Here is a 20249-nt window from a genome sequence, read left to right on the forward strand (position 1 = left end):
CCCCGGAGTAACCTTTAAAGTGCGGGCTAAGGGAGAGGCTATATAATTGTGAGACCTTTCGTAGCCTGCATATAGATTAGAGCTTAATAAATGGTGTTCGCTTTTCCTTGAAGACAGTCCCCGTCGACTTGAATTTTAATGACTGTAGCGGATTTTGTTATTCGGACGATCTCATTGGGAAATCGTCGGCTCACCAGCTGACGTTCTTGCGTGCCGCGAGTCTTAACGAAAGTTCGTAAATATTTCTAAGTGTATATGTGTGTGTGATTCTATGTGGTGTTCAGTGTTTATCACACTATATATATTATAATCATCACCCAGAGCCTGGAGCAGCATGTCAGGCGAACAGCCATGCTAACATCTCCAGCATATCATTAAAGCTAGTCTCTATCTCTCTCTCTCTCGATCGTACCAGATGGTTGGTATTCATGCTTTTCCCTTCAAGTTTGAAGTCGCCGTTGCCTTTCAGCCTTTGGACCTGCCATGTTAACCATAAGTTATCATGCTTGCCAAATTAAGTTCGTAAAAATAAGCGTGCTCAGTGGATATTGTGGTAAAGAATAGAGCATGCCGTCCCCGATCAGCGTACGTACCTCGGCGTTTACTTTCTTCTTTCCTTTTTATTTTCTTGATGCTTATGGGCATCCACACGCGATAAATGGGAGGGGGGAGGGAGTGATTATCACGTGAGATTGCGCAAAAAGACGAGTACCGTGCGTTAAGTGTGTTTGGTGCACTCGCAGCAGCAGAAGCTGCGATGTGATTTACTGTACATCGTTCATACAGCGGCCATGGTTGTTTACGTATTTCTCTTGAGATTTTGTTTTGAACACTGCGACAGCAGTTACAAGCTTCCCTATCAAAACACGTATGATCCATATCACATATATCACAATGACATATGGCCCATCTCAAATAATCTCATATGAACACGTGGTGGTCCCATATATAGAGAGCTTGTACGTTCCCGTATATTGTGTGGGGCAATTCTCATATGATTATATGAACCTATGAGAATTCCATATAACAACCCGTATGTTGCCTTATATCGATCACATGGGGCGTGCCCCCAGTGGTTTTGGCTATCCAGTAAAGGCTACAGTACTTTCTTTAGGTGCTGGCGTTTGAGGCGTGTCATTTTTTCCAGTTCCGTCGGTTCCTAGCGAAATCACAGAAACTAAGCCGACCTAGAAGTTTCGTAACTTAGTTCTTAAAAGCCATCAGCTTTGATTCGAATAAGTACTCCATAGCTCGTATTCCAGCGATCCTATGTCTTGAAAGTAGTAGGACAACAAATTTCAGTTCGATCACAGAGCGTTTCTCGGTATGATACGACGTGAGAAAAATGTTCCAACGTTCTCATTAATGTCCAGGATGATGTGTTCCTGCAAGCTCGGCGTTTATAGTGAAGACTCTCATTGAAGAGCTACGAAGCACAAGGTATTCGTGGCGACCTTCAATGGCAGCAGCACATTTTTTTTCTTTTCGGTTCATATACATAAAGACATGTCACCTCATTGAGGTTTCAATGGCTAAGTTAGGAACCCTCGTTTTCACAACCTGCGATGGGGATCGTATTCATTTACGCGGCGAACATCTGAGGCATTCTCGCAGAAGAAATATTATGCGGTCTAAGATTGCAATTCTGTGTACGAGCAGTCACAAAGGGGTTCCGGGATAAACGAATGCATGCGTCCTCCTGTGGAACGCTGAGCACGCCATCACAATATTTCGTTCGTTTGCTCAGAGTGATGCTATTGCTTTACCATGTATATCGGCTGACAAACAATTAGAATGCAATCTAGTTCGAGTATAAATTTTCAAAGGCAACAAATCGAAGGGCGTTTTTCATCGGCAACGCACCGGCCTTGTCCTGTCGTTGGGTTTTCACGCGCATTGGTATCTGTGCAATAGTTGTCTCAGCAGACAGGGTCAGGGACATATTTTAGCACGACTGCAACCTTGCAATGAATACCATGTTAATGAAACGAATGGATGTTTCTGATAGACGTATAATCCAGCTCCCTGCCGACTTCGCGTAGCACCTGAAAGAAAACGCCTGTCGCCTTCTTGCAGGGAACCGCATACCCACATTAGCGCCAACAGCGAAAGCAGAACTGCTTGTTGTTAGATATGGAGCTGGTTCCTGAGGCTACTTCGAGTTCCCCAAACCGCTTCGAGTGGCAGCACAGCTAATTGAGGAATGCAGAGGCAGGAAAGCGCATTCCAGAGAAGCGGCCGAGCAAACAAGTTTAAGGCAACAAGTTCGTGCGTCGCCGGGATTAGAAGGGGGCCTGGGACAATGGAGCGCAATCGACCCCCTTCGTCTTTGAAGAAGGCATTTGCCACCGCTGCGGAGCCGAGTCACCGGGAGCAGGTGGGCATCCGACAATGAAGCAGGTGCACGAGCGCCCCCCCCCCCCCGCTCCTTCTCCAGCCTACAAGTGGATTGCCAGTCTGCGTGGCAAGACCGCAGAGAGCCCCGACAGGTGTGCCACGCGACACGGGCGCCTACCATTGGCTGCAAGTGGCGTCATCGGAGTGGACTCTCCCATTGGTCAAACATGACGTGACTTGCAGTGCTCGAGGGGCTTATAAGAAGCCTTCCAGAGAGACCTGAATTCTGGGACATGCCCTGATTCCCTGATTCACCTCTCTCGAACTTCTTGCCGCGGGCCGCAGCGTCCGAGTTGCTGCCGGCCCGTAATGTCTGTACGACTGTTACCTGACGCTCTCGTCCCTGTACAAAATGTAGAATAAATCCCTCCCAAGTTTGTGGGTTTTCATCCGCGAGTCCCGTCCTCCAAACCCTACATCTGGTTGGCAGCGGTAGGATCGCCTCCGAATGCATCAGCTGGTGGCAGCGCTACGGATCAACCTTCGTCGAGAAAGATCATAAGGAACCGGGAAGAACGAAGAAGAGAGAGCCTTCGTCGAAAGAGGTCCGAAGAAACTGGGAGTAGCGAAGAAGGAGCGAGCCTTCGACCCAGGGAGTCCGGAGGAACCGGCAACAGCGGACGAGCGAACCGGATGGCAGGGTGCTGCAACCGTAAGTGAGCGCGTGGTTTTTTTCCTTATGATTCGCCAGACTCAAAGGTTGTGTGTTCAATTTTGATAGTTCTGGGAATCGGGAGTTTGTTGCATTGTGTGTTTGCACAAATTAATTAAGGAAAACAGTTTTAACCACCTGTCGGGGCAGCTGCCATGGATCTTAGAACGTTGACGAGGTTAGACTTGTTGTTGGTGTGCGACGATTTGGGAGTTGAGGCGGACGAACGGATGAAAACGCCAGCTATCATAAAGGCGATTGAAGATAGTGGCAACGATGACAAAAGCATTGAGCTTGCTTGGGAAGTGATACAGGAGCCACGGGAGCGTGTGCGTCGTGTACGTTTGCGGGAGCGTCGTGAGCTTAGGAGTGAGCTTAAGCGTGAAGAACGCGAGAATGAACGGAAGCAGGAGCTTCAAGAACTTGCTCTTATGTGTCAGCGTCACGAACGTGAGAAGGAACGCAAACGCGAGTATCAGGAACATAAGCTTGAACGCGAACGTGAGCGAGAGGAAAAGTATGAGAGAGAGAAGGCAGCACTGATCAAAGAGATACAGTATTGTGATCAGTTATTGGCACAGAGAGAACGGCTGTCTGAGAATTCTGTAGGTAGTACAGAGCGAAAGAATGAGGAAGGGTCTAGCGGACTTTCGCCAGAAGCCGACGAGAAGAGTAGTGCCTGTGAGATTGGCTGCAGATTCTTAAGTGAAGGGAAAAGGCTAGCTGCTAACGATGCCTTAGTGGCAATAGAGGCCGTTAAAGGCCGTAGGGAGAGCGACGAGGTACTGTGCCAACAGATGACTGTAGAGACAGCTAGGCCAGCTGCGAACAAATTGGCACAGTTACCGAGCGTGTGCGTCGCTGGTAAGGTTAGCGAGGTTGCTAGCGAGGAAAAGGGTACTGTTGACGCGCCAGACGCGAGCACCCATGTCAGGCCAGAGGTGCGTGCAGAAGTGAAGTGCGAGCTGGACGATGCAGTTGAGAATAGTTCTCGGGGTGGCGAGCTCCGTAGCTCACGAGAGAACAACTGCATTGTTCAGGGATCGGTGCGGCTCTCCGCCAGTCTAGATGGCCTAGATAGGGATGATTCAGTTAATCATTCGGACTGTGCGCGTGAGACAGCGATCGATACCGACGGGCTGTGTGCCTATTCACAGCGTGCGCTGGGCAATGTAGTAGAGGGCAGTTCGCAAGAGTGCGAGTTGTCTTACTCGAGTAAAGCCTGCTGCATTGTGCCAGAGTCGGTTGAGCTGTCCGCCAGTCGAGGCAGAGAGAGAGTAGATTTAAATGTAAATCACTCAGACAATGCGGGTAAGAGGCCGATCCGGGCCGACGAAATGTGTACCGGCCAGCACGAGGCACGAGAAGGCGACATGAAGGCTAGTGCAAAGAGAAAGCGCCTTAAAAAGAAGCGCGGTAAAAACCGAAAGTCGGTAATTAATGTAGCGCCGCCAAAGATTGCGAGAAAGCCAAAAGGGCAGGGCGCGAGGAAGAAGATGCGGTCGTCTAGGACGATGTTGACGCATCCAAAATGGTCGAGCCACCGGTCAAAGGGGGACCGCGAAGAATGTTCTGCACGGACGCGGACAAAGGGCACGAGGCAGTTAAGCTCCTCGTCGTTCTGTAGTTCTTTTCACAGCTCAGCGTGCAGTTCGAAGAAACGCAAGGTGGTAGGACGAGTCCAGGTGGGGAGTAGCGACGCGGTCAATCGAGTTTGTGTTGAAAGCGGGGCGCGAGGACGCAAATTGGCAGGAGACCGTAACGTCTTGGGGGAGCTGATAGTGAATCAGCCCTTTTGTTGTCTCTCGGCAGCCAGAGTAGCTTTCAAGCCGCGACGACCGCGAGGACGGCTCAAAGTATGAGTCAGTCGTAAGCAATCGGGAACGGGAGGCCAAGAGCGCTTCCGTAGAAATGAAGTGTTTGTTTTTTATTTTTGAGCATCGGAAAGTTTTCGCGATTTGAGACTGGGATTTCTTTCAACGTGTAAGGTATGAGCTTTGTTTATGTTTTGGTTTGAGAAAGCTCAAGATTTGAAAGATGCGTTTTATGTAAACATGTAGTCTCGCGAGATGCTCATTAATAAGTAGATAGGCTTTTTTTTTGTGTGTGAGTAACCTGAAGGTCAAGGTTATCGTCGAAAGGCCTATGGTAAAGCGCGTGTGTTATTTAACCTTCTTTCTTTTTAAGTGTTTTTGAATTTTCTAAGGTTAAGCGCGTAGTTTTTAAGTGGGTGCATGATTTGCACGGAGAAGCGTTTTTAGTTCCATTAGCGCGTGTCCTGTGTGGACGGAAGGAAGCAGACTTTATGACTGGGTTGCTAGTGTGTGTGGAGGGCCGCCGTATTCTGACTTCTCTGATAAGTACACGTGGAACGAGTTATTAAAAGACGCATTAGTTTAAGAGTTCTGCGGAGTGTGTAAGTCCCGCGAGTTTAATTGTTCGTTTACGTCACGTGTCCTAGAGGTACTAAAGGAAGAAACGTGAGTAAGCGTAAGTGAAAAGTTTGCCTACAACGCAAGTACGCGTTTTGTTTAGTGACCACAAGGCTAGTGCGCTTGTGATTACGTACTTGTGAGGTTGACCAGATTGTTCAGTGGCACCAATACGTGTGATAAGTACGCCACTGCGATAGATTGGAAACATGCTGTTCGTGTAGTTAGGCCACTTATGTTATGTTCGGCTGTTTTCATTTGTTGTTTGCATCCTCGACGACCCTTTTGTTTTGCAACAACAATAGTGCTCTGGTCTTGTCGGCAATCGAGGAGAAATGGATAGCTGTTTGGAAGGGTGGTTGGAACTGTTGTCAAAATTGGGGAACTAAAAGATCAGGGTTGATTTTGACTCAGTAATAGCCTGGCGAGTCAGGGGTGAAGAGCCTGCGCTTACGCGTGGTGCAGCGCTGTGTTGTTTGGTTTGTTTGACGTTTGTTCTCCAGGGCCTAGGATCCCGAAGTTCGTCAAACGAGGCTCGACCCCAGTACCCTGCAGCTTCTTTCTGCGTTCCTCCTGGCCAGCGAATTGAGTTCACCGGCCATTCAGAACAACCGGGGCGAGGACGAGCTGTTAGATATGGAGCTGGTTCCTGAGGCTACTTCGAGTTCCCCAAACCGCTTCGAGTGGCAGCACAGCTAATTGAGGAATGCAGAGGCAGGAAAGCGCATTCCAGAGAAGCGGCCGAGCAAACAAGTTTAAGGCAACAAGTTCGTGCGTCGCCGGGATTAGAAGGGGGCCTGGGACAATGGAGCGCAATCGACCCCCTTCGTCTTTGAAGAAGGCATTTGCCACCGCTGCGGAGCCGAGTCACCGGGAGCAGGTGGGCATCCGACAATGAAGCAGGTGCACGAGCGCCCCCCCCCCCCCCGCTCCTTCTCCAGCCTACAAGTGGATTGCCAGTCTGCGTGGCAAGACCGCAGAGAGCCCCGACAGGTGTGCCACGCGACACGGGCGCCTACCATTGGCTGCAAGTGGCGTCATCGGAGTGGACTCTCCCATTGGTCAAACATGACGTGACTTGCAGTGCTCGAGGGGCTTATAAGAAGCCTTCCAGAGAGACCTGAATTCTGGGACATGCCCTGATTCCCTGTTTCACCTCTCTCGAACTTCTTGCCGCGGGCCGCAGCGTCCGAGTTGCTGCCGGCCCGTAATGAGTGTACGCCTGTTACTTGACGCTCACGTCCCCTGTACATAATGTAGAATAAATCACCTCCCAAGTTTGAGTTTTCATCCCGAAGTCCCGTACTACAACCCCTACATTGTGCGTCGTTCAATGGAATTACAGAAAAAAATTGATGCTTTACTTGGAGCTGTTAATTCAGTCTCCATTAGGTACATTTCAGATATGTTCACCGTATACGCGATGATATATGGTTCAACAAAAATAAAATTTCGGTGATAATGCAGATGCCTGGGAGGAAACAGCGCAACATTTCTTTTTGTCTATTTCCCTCCTGCGTTCATGTGAAAGTGCGCTGCTTTCCGCCATACAAATATGAAGTTGGCAGCAGGCAGCACGTAGCCAAACAAGGCTGTAAAGAAAGCTATTATATCTATAGTATAAAGTATCCCTGTGACGCTTATACGGCCTCCACGCGCCAATGTACTTATGTGGTAAAAAAAAGGTTTGATGTGTACGTATTATGCAAGTAATTTCTGAGGCGGCAAAATACGTACTGAACCTGTACCAATCGTAGTAATTTTTACTGGGATTCAAAATAAACTGCAAAAAATTAATCTTCCTTGTAAAGTAATTGACTTTAAAGGTTACTTGTTAGAAGTTACAATTGAGATCACCTGAACGCGCAATGTACGAACACGACTACTTTCCAGTGACCCATCAGCGCCCTGCTGCTATACTTATCAGACTCGAGATGAGGTTCTTATACTGACCTCATTCTTTCGAAAGGGCTGACAAATGTGCGCACGGCGTGATCTCAAAGCGCTTCGTGAAAACAGAGCCGTTTCGCAGGGACTTTCACAAAGGCTTCCCTTATTTTCCGTATACTTGTACAGTACATTGGCAACTTCAGAACCTCTACCTTGAGCTGGAAACACTGTCCAAATAAACAAAGATGGCTACGAAAGCCAGAGTCACGGGGGCCCTTTTCCTTGATGCTGTGCTCACGTTCTCGTTTGTGGCGTCGCATCGAGGTTTATTAAATTATAGGGTTTTACGTGCCAAAACCACTTTCTGATTATGAGGCACGCCGTAGTGGAGGACTCCGGAAATTTCGACCACCTGGGGTTCTTTAACGTGCACCTAAATCTAAGCACACGGGTGTTTTCCCATTTCGCCCCCATCGAATTGCGGCCGCCGTGGCCGGGATTCGATCACGCGACCTCGTGCTCAGCAGCCCAACACCATAGCCACTGAGCAACCACGGCGGGTCATCGAAGTTTATTTCATCGAAGCCGGACTGCTCCGTGTGGCGGATGGCATTATTTTGATCGGTCTAAAAGAATTTCAGTGACGAAACCGCGGATACGGTTGTGCTTTGCGGGCAAACGTCTGACCTGCTTAGTGTTGTCCGCCCGCTCCTTGTCCGCGCAAGCGTTCCCTTGTCCCCTGCGTTCTAACTGCGCCTCGGTAAGGCCAAATCGAAAAGCGCCAAGTGTCAACAACGTGCTCACTTGTCCGCGAGGCGTTCATAATTCGAAAGACCGCTCAGCGGCGTTTAATTGGACATTTATGCTTTCGCATTCACAACTCATAAGAAGTGCGCAGGTGTCCTCAAATGTTTTCGTTTCATTGCTCCGCTGCTACAGGTGCTACCATACTCGACAGTTTTCGACCTCCATATATAAGCAACTCCGCACTGTCACTCTTGTTGCAGTATATCAGATAGCACCCCCCAATATATATTGGCAGTAGCGTCTTTCATGCTTTCAGGAGCTAAATGCACATATTGTGCACTGATCAAACGAATCCTGAAGCTGTGAAGTTGCCTGGTCAGGGTGTCTTGGGATAAAAACAAATTCGAGTTCCGGTTGTGAGTTGGGCTGAACCTTTCTCTTTAGTCAGCTGATCCATGTGATAAGGTCGTTTGCGTCCGGTGACTGTCGCTCGTTCGTGTTCGCAGCACGCAGTGTTCGAGGTAGCGCCCAGGCTTTGGAACACAACAGACACCCGCAAACCCTAATGAAGAGAGAGAGAGAGAGAGCAAGGATAGGAACGGCAGGGAGGTGAACCAGAAGAGCATCCGGAAGTGAATATCAACCAATCGGGCCGAGTTGTGTTTCTTCCAACAGTTTTCCGAAACTTAGCGAGGGTTTCGTTTTGAGCAAGGTCACTTGTATTAGTGTAAACGCATGACTTGGAAACGAATTGAACCAGTTGTAATGGAATTTAGTTGCATGCACAGTATGGGAAACCAAATTAGCGGCGCCGTGCGGTGGTCGAATGCTCCAAAAGCTACAGAACGAGCGCTGTTTGCTGTTGCTCGATGTAACAGCCGAGTCCTCGATGTAACAGCCCTCGATGTAACATCCGAGCAGTATACGTCATCCGATTATTTCGGGCACGCGCGCGTTTATGTGTTGTCGTCTTTTTTTAATGTCCTTTGCCTTTGCTCTCGCTCCGTCATTATTTCGGTGGTACGCCGGACAGCGGAAAGACGCAGAAGAGAGCCGGCAAGGGACCTTGCTCACAATCGCTTAGCATAATTGCTCTTGGCTCAGCAGCGGCTCGCCAGCCGACCGGCTCTGCGGGAGGCGAGCAGTTTAGGCGTCGCGCGCGAGCACCAACACACGCGCTGGCGCGGCTCGGTAGAGCCTTGCCTTTAAGCCAACTCTTTGTGCGCGCCGCGTCGTCGCAAGCGTGCACGCGTGGAAGAGGAGACCTCGCAGTTCCCCCGGACACAATCACCCCCAGCATTCGTTCGCGCGCGGTCGCTAATAATAATAATGAGCCTGTGCCCACGGAGGACAAGTCCGATACGGCGTTCCCTTGTCTCTCTCGCGCGCCGATCGTTAGAACGCGTATGCAAAGGTGTGAGATTCCAATGCAATCATTTTCTCTGGGTCTTTACTTGTAAGGCCACGCTGACTCATTCTTTTCTTTCTTTCTTTTTCTTTTTTCTTTTTTCTGGCGCAGGCACGGAGACTGTGGCAGTGGCGATGACAGTGGAGCAATAGAGAGATACTGTCGCTGCATTTTCCGTTCCCTGAATGTTCGCGTCTCCGCAGAGGTAAGTCATTACCTCTGGCCTTCTGGTTTTGATACCTTGTCGTCGTCCGCACCTGACTCTAATTCGCGTCCTTTTGTTTCTTTCGCTTTTCGACGTCTCTGACGCCGATACCGAGACGACGACAGTGTGCGCAAGCATAAGCAGGTGCGAAGAATGCACGGGTCGTTTTTATCGCTCGCTTGTACGCGCGTGTCTTTTTCGTAAGCGCTAATTATATGAACACTTCTAACGCGTTCTGGAGTGGTGCCCGATCTATATACTAGACTGTGGTGCGGCGATTCTGACCTTCGGTGTCTCTGATAGTGGTCGTCAGCGGCAAATGAGCTTCCTATACAATCTTGTACATGGTTCCTTCCTGGTTTCGCTTCGCCAAAAGGAAACGCTTGCGGGTCGAGCGTTGTTTCAGCTTTACGATGGTCATCCCGCAGGCAAAGAACTACAAGTATTTTACTAATTATTATGCCGCGCGGTTCAATGCGAACGCATATTCCTCTAAACAGGATAGCTTTTTCTTTATATGTTTTCCTCATTAACGTTCATCGCGAGAAACTCGGGGGTAACGTGCCTAATAAACGAGACTCCGCGCAGGGCTGTTTTCATCCGCCGACAGATGACGGGAACGTCTAATGCCAATTGGCAGTCAGTGACATTACAAAATCTGAGGTGGATGCCAAATACCATAAGACATTCAACCTGTACGTTCAGACACACGCTTATGAACCTAATAGCGACTATACGTGCTCTCCGCTAGGGGATGCTTTATCGCGACCAGTGTTAGCGTGTGCATAGTACCGCTGTTCACAAAGGCGCTGCTGTCGAGGAACCCAGCAAGTGTTTCGGAGACGACGACAGTCGTCCTCGGTTTCACCGCCGTTTTAGCCATCCTAGCCAGGAGGAAGACACCGCGAAGTTCCATGCAGCCTTAGTAAAGCAAGACAGTTGAATTTCTAATTTCATAAAAGCTCCGAAACACTAATTCATCGAGTGCGCCCTTAGACAGCATGCACAAAGCATTTTCTATATCGCATCAAATGGGCTTCATTCCCGGCTTGTTGCTGTGGCAACGACGATGAGGATGTTCACCATCTACTCGTCGAATGCCCCAGACATGCGATGCAAAGACAGCCGCTAGAACAAGAGCAACGCTCCATTGACCCTCGCCGACCTTTCTCAGTCGCAAAATTCCTGGGCCCTTGGCCATCGAAAATAACACAGCGAAAAGTATTGAACGCACTCAAACATTTTTTTTCGATGACACAAGCATCCTTAACCAGTCCACTAGATGCACTGCAACTACAACTTGCTTCCATAATTTGTATTTATCAGCGCCGGTATATTACGTGTTGTACTCTTTTCTACTTTGTGCTGAAGCTCACTTTTGACTGTCATATCTGCGTGTGTGCATTATTGTATCAATGTGCATTCCTTATCTGTTCGCCTGCTCACCACAGAAGGCATTGCGAACCCGTGTGTGGGTCTGGGACTTCGTTTACGTGCGTAGTATGGCGCTACTTGCCTTCCTCTTTTATATATATTCGTATTTGTATTGGACTGCGTGCTATATATATATATATATATATATATATATATATATATATATATATATATATATATATATATATATATATATATATATATATATGCGGATCTACTTATTGGTGGAAGCTAAGTGGGACGATATTTGTACTTATGTTTTGATTATGTTCCTGTGCCCACTCCTGCTTGGACTCCGATCAGAGTTTGCAGTATTGTCAAATAAATAAAAAATAAAAAAATATTAAGACGGCGTCGGGATCCGAATGTAAAGACGTCAAAGCTTGGCAGCTTTGACTGCAGAATTTCTTTTTTTTTTATTGAAATGAAACTAAATGAATGAGGTGTAGGCACACTATAATGAGGACGGCAACTCCTTTTTCACATAGCAGAAACAACAACGAGTGACACCTGGCACGAGATTAAAATGTAAACAAATAGGATATTTGCTCATTAATTTCAGCACGCCACTTGTAGCAGAAATCTGCGTTGTTGGGGACCATAAGCCACTTGTTATCCTCTTATATGGCTTCCGGTCTCCAGTGAAAACGATAACCACGACAGCCCGGTTTCGTGGTACGCGAGAATAAACTACACTCGTACTCAAGCACGAGTTTTAAAGAAGACAAGAAAATATTACGGTAATTATGAGCAGCATGAGTCACCGCTGGCAGCGTGCTGTCCGAAGCACTGTTATTCCCTGTACGTGGTCGAAGTGACGAGGCAAGAGATCAAATTTCATGGGCTGTTTTTCTGAATTTAAGAAGTTTAAGACCAATGTGGTGCAATAAACTTCTTGACTAACGTGGCCGTATTTCTTATGCCGTAGGTATACCCGCGGGTAGTCTGCATTGACTAAGTAACCGCCACCACTAGCTACTCCGACCTATGCCGTAGTCCTTGCTCAAGGCACTCTTATCACCATCATCACCGTCGTCATCATCATCATCACGAGCAGCCTATCTTTAAGTCCACTGCAGAACGAAGGTCTCTCCCGGCGATCTCCAATTACCCCTGGCTGCAGCTAGCTGATTCCAACTTGCGCCAGCACATTTTCTAATTTCGTCACCCCATCTAATTTTCTGCCGTCTTCGACTGTGCTTCCCTTCCCTTGACATCAAATTTATAACTGTGATGACAAGCCTGTCATCCGCCCTACTCATTACATAACCTGCCCAGTTCTATGTTTTTTCTCTTAATGTCGAATAGAATATAGGCTATCCCCCTTTGCTCTCTGATCCACACCGCTATATTGCCGTCTCTTAACGTTACGCTTTTAACAACATACGTGTATTGCCGTCTTCCATGACACCCAGAGCATATAATTCCGTTTCGATGACGCAGTATAGTTACCAATGGTGAAAGATAGTCCGCGGCGCGTCCTTTGCTTGCGCTGACATTCGTTTCACTTACGCAATTCTGATAAGCGTTACCAGATAGACAGTCGACCACTACCGGCTAACCTGCTGTCATACTTCACAACTAACTGCTCGTAAATGCGTGACCATACCGAAGCCATATGCGTGATCGATCGCTTGTGGAAATATCTAATTCGGAGAGCGCCAATTAGCTAAAGCAGCTGCACGAGGTGTGACGAAAGTGATTTGTGCGTAAAGAAGGGGACACTGCCCTTTAGGCGTTATTTTCACGTCGCGTTGTTATCGTGGGCACTGATCGACGGAGAGCAGTAGAAGTTTCCCCATGTCGACACTTTCCTGTCATCGCATGGCTACGTCGGCCCATCGCGCTGGATTTGACGTCACGTGAATGTACAACCAAAACTAACCTATTATGTATGGCTTCGGTGCCTACAGGCGCCGATCGTGGCATTAGCCGTGGCAAAGCTCTACATCCATAATGGGCGTAATGCTGGGAGTGGCTCCCTTCAGCGGTATTATTTCGCGACATGGACGTGTGCGGGCAAACTGTATGTTCCGGCTGCAGTGGCTGTAACGATTTGTTGCCTCGGCTTTGTCGCCAAAGGCGTACAGGGTCATGATTCGCCAGTATGGAATTACGAAGTCGGTGCTCAATTTATTGACCACATTTATTTTTCTTTTCGGAGTATGATTATCGTTCAGCCAAGTAACTAAACAATGTTTAGCCACTTGAAAGACGTTTAGTCGTGTCCATTTAGCCTGTGCGTTTGCTGGCAACCTTGAGCAGGCGCAAGCAGGCGCCACCACTCTGCCCTAGAATATATCATTATGACACGCTCGTGAAACTTTGAGAAAGACCTCATAGTTAAAAATTAATAAAAAAGGAAAAGAGAACACTCGCACAGTGGTTAGTATATGTACTGTACTAGACAGGACAACACTTCACTGTTACAGGAGGTCACGCGCAGTTGGTTTGACAAACGATGCCGCCTTCCCACTGCACCCTTTGAACGCATATTACAACGTTACGGCGACAAATTACTTCGACACATTGGAAAGGGTGAAGCCCCAGAGAGGAAGAAAAAAGAAAAGCGACTGGTGTGGACCGGGGAGTACTGATATCAAAAGAAAAATTAACGCTGAAATCCTGTTAGTACTATATTTTATTTCGTGACGTGAAAAGGCAATTAGCATTTTTGCCACATTGCATTTGATACTATATTGTGGTCCAGTTCTATTGCATAGCTTCAATTTATCACAGTGTAAGTTATTTTCGCTGCTATATCCCTTTCCGTTTCATCTTCTTTATCTGTCTTAGTTCAGTGCGTCACCGGGCATTTCCGCAGAGGCGTCTTGTATCCTGCATATCAACTAAATGATTGAACTGGGCAAAGTACCTGCTCCATAGTCACGTGTTGAAGCATACTAACGTGAACGTTTGGTAAAGTAATATATTTATATCCTTCTCTTTGCATGTGCACTGTGCAACAAGGATTTGTACAGGGATAAGTGCTTCGAGCGGCGCCACGGTTACATTTTCACCATGGCAGGACCAGCCGGTAGTTAGCGCTTGGTGAAAAAGAAATGGAGCCGAGTAAAATAAGTCGTTACATTAAACTGTCCCTGTGTTTTACTCACAGGGTGACCGGCTTACACCATATTCGCCTTCTTCAATTATATTGCTGGGTCCGACCGGCGGTATAAAGCACACATGCAGCTCACGCCTTGTAACAAACCTCAATAACGAGTGTGGTGTCTGAAATGAGCAGACGTGAACATTGCTTCATATAGGACGACACTTCGAGCGGGCCTGTATACCGGATTGCTAGGCAATTTCTCTCGCATTTTTATTTCTTTAATTTTGTCGGGAAGGCTTGGCCACTATTTGGTTTTCTTCCTTGTAATCGCTGCCACGTACGCAATTTTGTCGCGAGTCACGACTTTACTGTGGAACCGGGACGTGACTTCGCTGCGTGTACATGCCCACAGAATTCGCACAAAATGAGCGCCCCTCCCCCCTCACTCTCTCCCTTTCGTTTAGTATGTTGGAGAGCATTCCCCATGCGTTTACCCAGTGTATCTGACCCTCCCCCCACCTCCTCCCCATTCTATTGCCTTTCCCTCTTCCTCTCGCCACCTTTTGCTTTCACGGCGTTGTGATGAGGCGCGCACATACATACGCACACAGGGACGGGGAGAGAGCCAAGCCGCCGCAGATGCCGCCGCAGGGATGACGGGACGGCCGAAAATTGAATGTGTCGGTCCCGCTGTAGCTTGTCACATGACCTGTCACTTGTCCCTCGGATGGTGGCGTTTGCAGCCGCCCGCTTCCGCAGTCCACTTTCCTTTTTTTTTTTCGGTGCAAACTGCTTATTTTGCACAAAAAGCGGTGAATAGATGTGTGAGAGAGTGAAAGAGAGCGCAGGGGAAGACGACAGCAAACGGGGAAAAGGCGACCTGGCGTGCTGCCGGGCAGCCGTCCCCGCGCAAACGATAAAACCAAATTTGCTTCCCACTTTATTTTTATTTATTTATTTTTTACTTCTTCGGTGGTTTTGCTACGCCGTGCGACTGTTGAGCAAAGCTGGACCGTCAACGCACACATGGCTTCTGTACCACGCGTTGCGGTGAGGAACTTGGGGTTAAAAAATAAAGAAGCCTTTCTAATTTGCCCTCGCGGTAACAGAGTTGCTTTCAAGCGCGCCCTTCCACACCATAATGAATTCTTTGGTATATGTAGAGTGTAAAACGTATACTGTATACACAAGCGATTGGATGCTAGCTTGCAGACGCTAAAACTTATGGAAAGGAGAAAGAAAAAAGAAAGAAAACGAGTATTATTCGCGTGGAGTTTCTCTTCCAGGTCGCGCGGAGATGTCAGCACTGTAGCTGTAGCAGCTGCTCTCTGCTGTGGCTGTACACGTTCGCTTTGACGTTGGAACTGACGTGTCATTGACATTTAAGCACTCCGGATGCTGATTATATTAACTCTAGAGTCTGCTTTTCGCGCACAGCTCACTGGATGTTCTTCGCCACCGTCTCTGCAGTTTCACTGGTTCCAACGGTGGTTCGAACAGTTCAAACAAAACAGCTCGCAGTCCGAACAGGGCGCTCTCTACGATTTGACGCGGGCCATGATACGTAGTGATAGCGAACATGGTATTTGCGAATGGGACAGCGCAAAGTGGAACACAGTCTATGCACACGAAAAGCTTTGTGAATTCGATCGCTGTACACCAGTTCAGTGGTCAGTCATTCTGTTCGTGTCATTATGTCTTTTGCATACATATGAAACAAGAATGGAATATAAAAAAGAAAGAGCTGCATCCGCGCTGGTGTATGAATTGTCACTATATTGTTCTAATATCCAATAGACACTGCATTGTTCTATATTTGTGAATGCTGGTGTATAAGGTGTGGGGAAGGCGGTTGCAGCGGGGAGGGGGTGGGGAAGGTTTCACATATATATTTGTTTAGTTATTTTATTTAGCATATACTGTGGGAACCAGTAAACATCCATGCAGGAGAGGGCGTACAAAACAGTCAACGCATGCCCTGTCTTTTTTAAGAAATTAAAATAAAGAATAAAACGTAATCCCCTATAATGCAAAAGTGGGACATAACTTCAGCAGAAAACAGCTCACATAGGAGGCATAAGAAAATGATAACATTTTGGTAATGTATTCCACTCAGCGATTGTATTTTGAAAAAAAAAATGAATATTTATATACATTAGTGCGTGCGAAATTGGTCTAATATGCTTCAGAAGAACTTCAGTTTGGCCTAGTTGGTATTTACTGCAAATCATATTGACCGCAAGAAAGACGGGGACAGAGGAAGAAAACACGTGCTGTTTATGAGTTTTCTTCCTCCGTCCCTGTCTTTCTTGCGGTCAATATGATTTGCAGTGGTCTAATATTATAGGTATATTTGTGGTGGAAGCGTCTTGCATCTTTGTCGACCAAATCCTCAGGTCGAAGTATCAGTTTACCAAAGTGTATCGAACGAAACATGTTGAGCCTGACGACTTCCCTCTTTTCTTTTAGCGATTTAAGATTTTCTAGTTGTAACATAGCTGATGGAGAGTCGTGACGTTTATGAAGATTTAATATGGACCATGTGGATGATCTTTGAATGTTTAGAAGTTTCTTCTTCTTCTTTTTTTTTGTTCTTGTTGTCCGACGTGTGCGGCTACCACGCCGTATTCGCATACTCGAGAGACAGTCTGATAATTTATTTGTATGTCTTTAGCCCAAATTAGCTAGTTGAACTTTTCATATGTCTTTTAAGCTTAACTTCGTTCGTACCGCACAACACAGATGATCAATGTGCTTCGTCCGTTTCAGACGTGACGTTAATTTGACGCCTAAGATACTTGAATTCTTCTATACTTTCCTGACGAAATGTATGTACTTCAATATTCTACGTAAAAGCAAGCTCGCTAATTTTATTAGTGACCCATATGTCTACAATACCTATATCACACCGTCGCTTCCCAGTGTAGCTGAGTCAACGCAGATCGAACGCTGCTGACGTGGTCATTTGCAAGCATGATTATCTTGCTGTGCTCACGCTCATGGCTCGGTTTTGATCGCTTTCATGCTTCCATGCAGTGCAGTCGGCGATGCACACTGCACTACTATACTACTATGTCAGCTGTCGCACCACCACACGCAGTAGTTTAATACACCAGGACGCTTCTAAAGATTGATAGTGACTTGGATGGATTAATGCCGCATTTTATTCGGTTACGCATTCAACATCCCTCCTGAAACGGGTATAGGAGTGTTACAGTCTCGAAAGTACAGTATATTTGGAGCCCTTCATGTTACCTTTACCTGTTCAATTCGTTATGCATACAGCACCCTTCGGAGAGGTCCCGAGGGTTGCAATCTTCCGACTATAACGTGCCTATTACTGTACCCATCGATCACACTTAACCATGGGTGCTACGTCGCACCCCCGGCCAACTCCAAAAGCCCGCGAACGGTTCTCGTTCTCAAGAGCGCCTTCGTTGTTTCCTCTCGTCTTATACAAACCCATTCACGGATGCTGCCGCATACATATAAATATGCGACTGCCAAGTCAATTACGCGTTTCTGCGAACGCCTGCGGTCTTCACCTTCGTTTCGCCCCTTCCTCTCGCCCGCGCTCCTCTGGCCATTTCTGCCGCACACTTCATTGATATATATATACTCCATCAGATTCTCTCTCTGAATCTCACCCCTCATACCAGCACATGCAGACGTGCCAGAGATAAGGGGCTTCTCTTTTCACGCTATTTGCGCGGAGAGTTGCCAGATAAATTCTTCTTCTCATTTGCCAACTGTAACACCACGCACTGGCCGCCCCATTATTCGCATCGATATGCGCGTTGATCTGGCCGAGCGCGTATCTTGCTCAGCGCTACAGAAGTAAGTGCCTGCGTGAGATTCTTTCGTCTTCTTTTCTTTCTTGCTCTTCTTGTTCTCCCCTGTACCCTCGGGGCCTCTCTCGCGGGAGACAGAGGGCCGCGTCGACCTCAATCCGGGCTTTCTGCTGCTGCGGCGCCCGGCAGCGTTGTTGGGAAGCCGAACGGACACTCATTCTCTAGGCAGGAGTGTGCGAGGATCGAGACGACCCGCCGGTGGCGTTGTTGCATCTCGCAATGTGGGGAAACGCGAGCCAAGCGGTGTCTTGCAGCGAGCCGCTCGCCGGAGGAGGGGAGTTGCGTTTGAGGACCGGCTCTGCGAAGTCGCCCCGGGGCCCGTTAATTGGCGACCCCGGAAGGGCACCAGTCCCGTACCGGCTTTCTTTGTGAGTGCTCGCCAGCGCCCTCGGGTTCCTGTAGCCGTTGTATGGACACATCGGATGCTGGTGGTGGAGGGATGGGATGCACGTGCGGCCGCGGTTTTACGTGGCTGGTTGAGTTCCTTTATCTGTGTCTGCCTGCGATTTCATTTCTTTCTCGTTTCGTTTTCGTTTTTCTTTATGCGTAACGGTCTTTTCTCTTCAAGCGAGGTCACCTTGAATATCTCTCCCTTTGCTGCGTCTCATGCGTCGTCCAGTCTGAGACGAAAATTTCGGGCAGATCTATAATAAATGATAGCATTTACATCAACTTCAGGATGTTTACTGCCGACGCGTGATGTGTCATCGTTTGCACGTGGTATTGCGAAGCTGTGGGAAAGCTTCTTTTTTCTTTTTGTTTTGTTTGAAGCGACTGCCTGTGAAGTGTCTGTGAGCACTACAAACGGTTATCTGCAGTCCATATGTCAGGCTATGAGGAATGTGATATACGTTATCTTGTCGGCCCCGATTTATTTTTATTGTTATTTTATTAGTTGCATTTGACAGTCTAGAGTTTGGCTGCAAACGACTAGATAGCTTAAGCGGTTCACTTAAGCCACCGACATATTGTGCTCGCTGGCAACATTTTCTATCCATAGTCTGTCAGTCACTGCGGACGCCGCTTTATTTTCTTTCTGTTTTGAGCACGAGCATATTAACAATTTGCGCAAATGTATCTTTCACGCTACGCTGGGCGTTGAAAGCAACCGCATTTTTTTTTTTTTTGCGTCTTCAATGCCTAATGATGACATGTTCGCGCATGTTGTCGCGAAATCGCCATCGATGTATAATTTTGCTTGGTTGAATTTCCTGGCGCCAATACATTGCAATGTTGGACATTCTTAATTGCACCACCATGTTTTCGAAGTTGTTCGACGTGTGGTTCCACGTGCTGCTGTATAAGTTTGCAGTAAATGCTATACGCATTGAGACAGAAGAGCTTAGTTTACAGGATGCCACGTGCAATTTTACGCATTCTCCGCACTCATTGCCAAATATGGCAACTTCAGAGATGCAGTTCATAGGCACATGGTTAACTGGGGGATTAGAAGAGGGTGCAGTTATTAATAAGAAAAAAAGACGTGTTAAAGCAGAAGGACAAAGCTATCTTATTCCGTGTGTCCCTGAGCAGTCTTAGTGAACCGAGTAGCTATCAACTATTTAACATTGTTTGTCAATGTGCGTGGCAAAGTAATAGGGCTCAGGACGTTAGCGCCCCGAGTTTAAAAGCAGGCACAGTATATTAATGCCCCGCCCAACTGTGGGCTTTCCAGCATGTTTTACAATGTTCACACCGCATGCAGTCTCGTCAGATATATATATATATACATCCTTTCCTATAGATGCCCGTGCAGCTGCGTTAGAGGTGATTGTTCAGAACCAACTAACTCATGCAGTCTCTGTACTCTTTAGGTGAGTGATTATTCACCCTTTTATGTGAAGTAGTCGCGTAATTAAATTGGTGCCACTAAATTGATACTGCAAATAAGAATTTGCGCCTACTTCTCAGCATGAGGAACTCAGTACCTTTGGGTAACACAGTCTATGCACGCTGCTTTAAATTGGTGTGACAGTGTAGTGGATGGTACAAGACATGCTTTGGTACTAGAGTCGGTGCCCTTGACCCTCTGAGCGGTCTACGCCTTGTTTTGGAGCCGAATACACTTTAACGCAATAGCGTTAAGGGCGCCGTGTCGCAGAAAATTCGGTGTCGGCGTCGGCGTATTTGTCGTTCAGCGAAATTTTTCATATGTATTTAGGTATATGTATATTCCGC

The 20249-nt window shown here is 47.5% G+C and overlaps 1 protein-coding gene across 3 annotated transcripts in view; it reads left to right on the top strand.

Annotated features, from left to right (window-relative positions):
- The window catches only part of LOC139057471 (transcription factor Sox-5-like), an 884741-nt gene that overhangs the window by 519344 nt on the left and 345148 nt on the right, over window positions 1–20249 (top strand). For all 3 annotated transcript variants that reach the window (XM_070535789.1, XM_070535790.1, XM_070535791.1), the window contains one exon: window positions 9638–9731. In XM_070535789.1, the coding sequence (XP_070391890.1) occupies window positions 9712–9731 (20 nt within the window). In that variant the 5' untranslated portion in view covers window positions 9638–9711. The remainder of the gene's footprint in view (window positions 1–9637; window positions 9732–20249) is intronic.

This window comes from Dermacentor albipictus, chromosome 3 (assembly GCF_038994185.2).
Source record: "Dermacentor albipictus isolate Rhodes 1998 colony chromosome 3, USDA_Dalb.pri_finalv2, whole genome shotgun sequence".
Taxonomy (NCBI): domain Eukaryota; kingdom Metazoa; phylum Arthropoda; class Arachnida; order Ixodida; family Ixodidae; genus Dermacentor; species Dermacentor albipictus.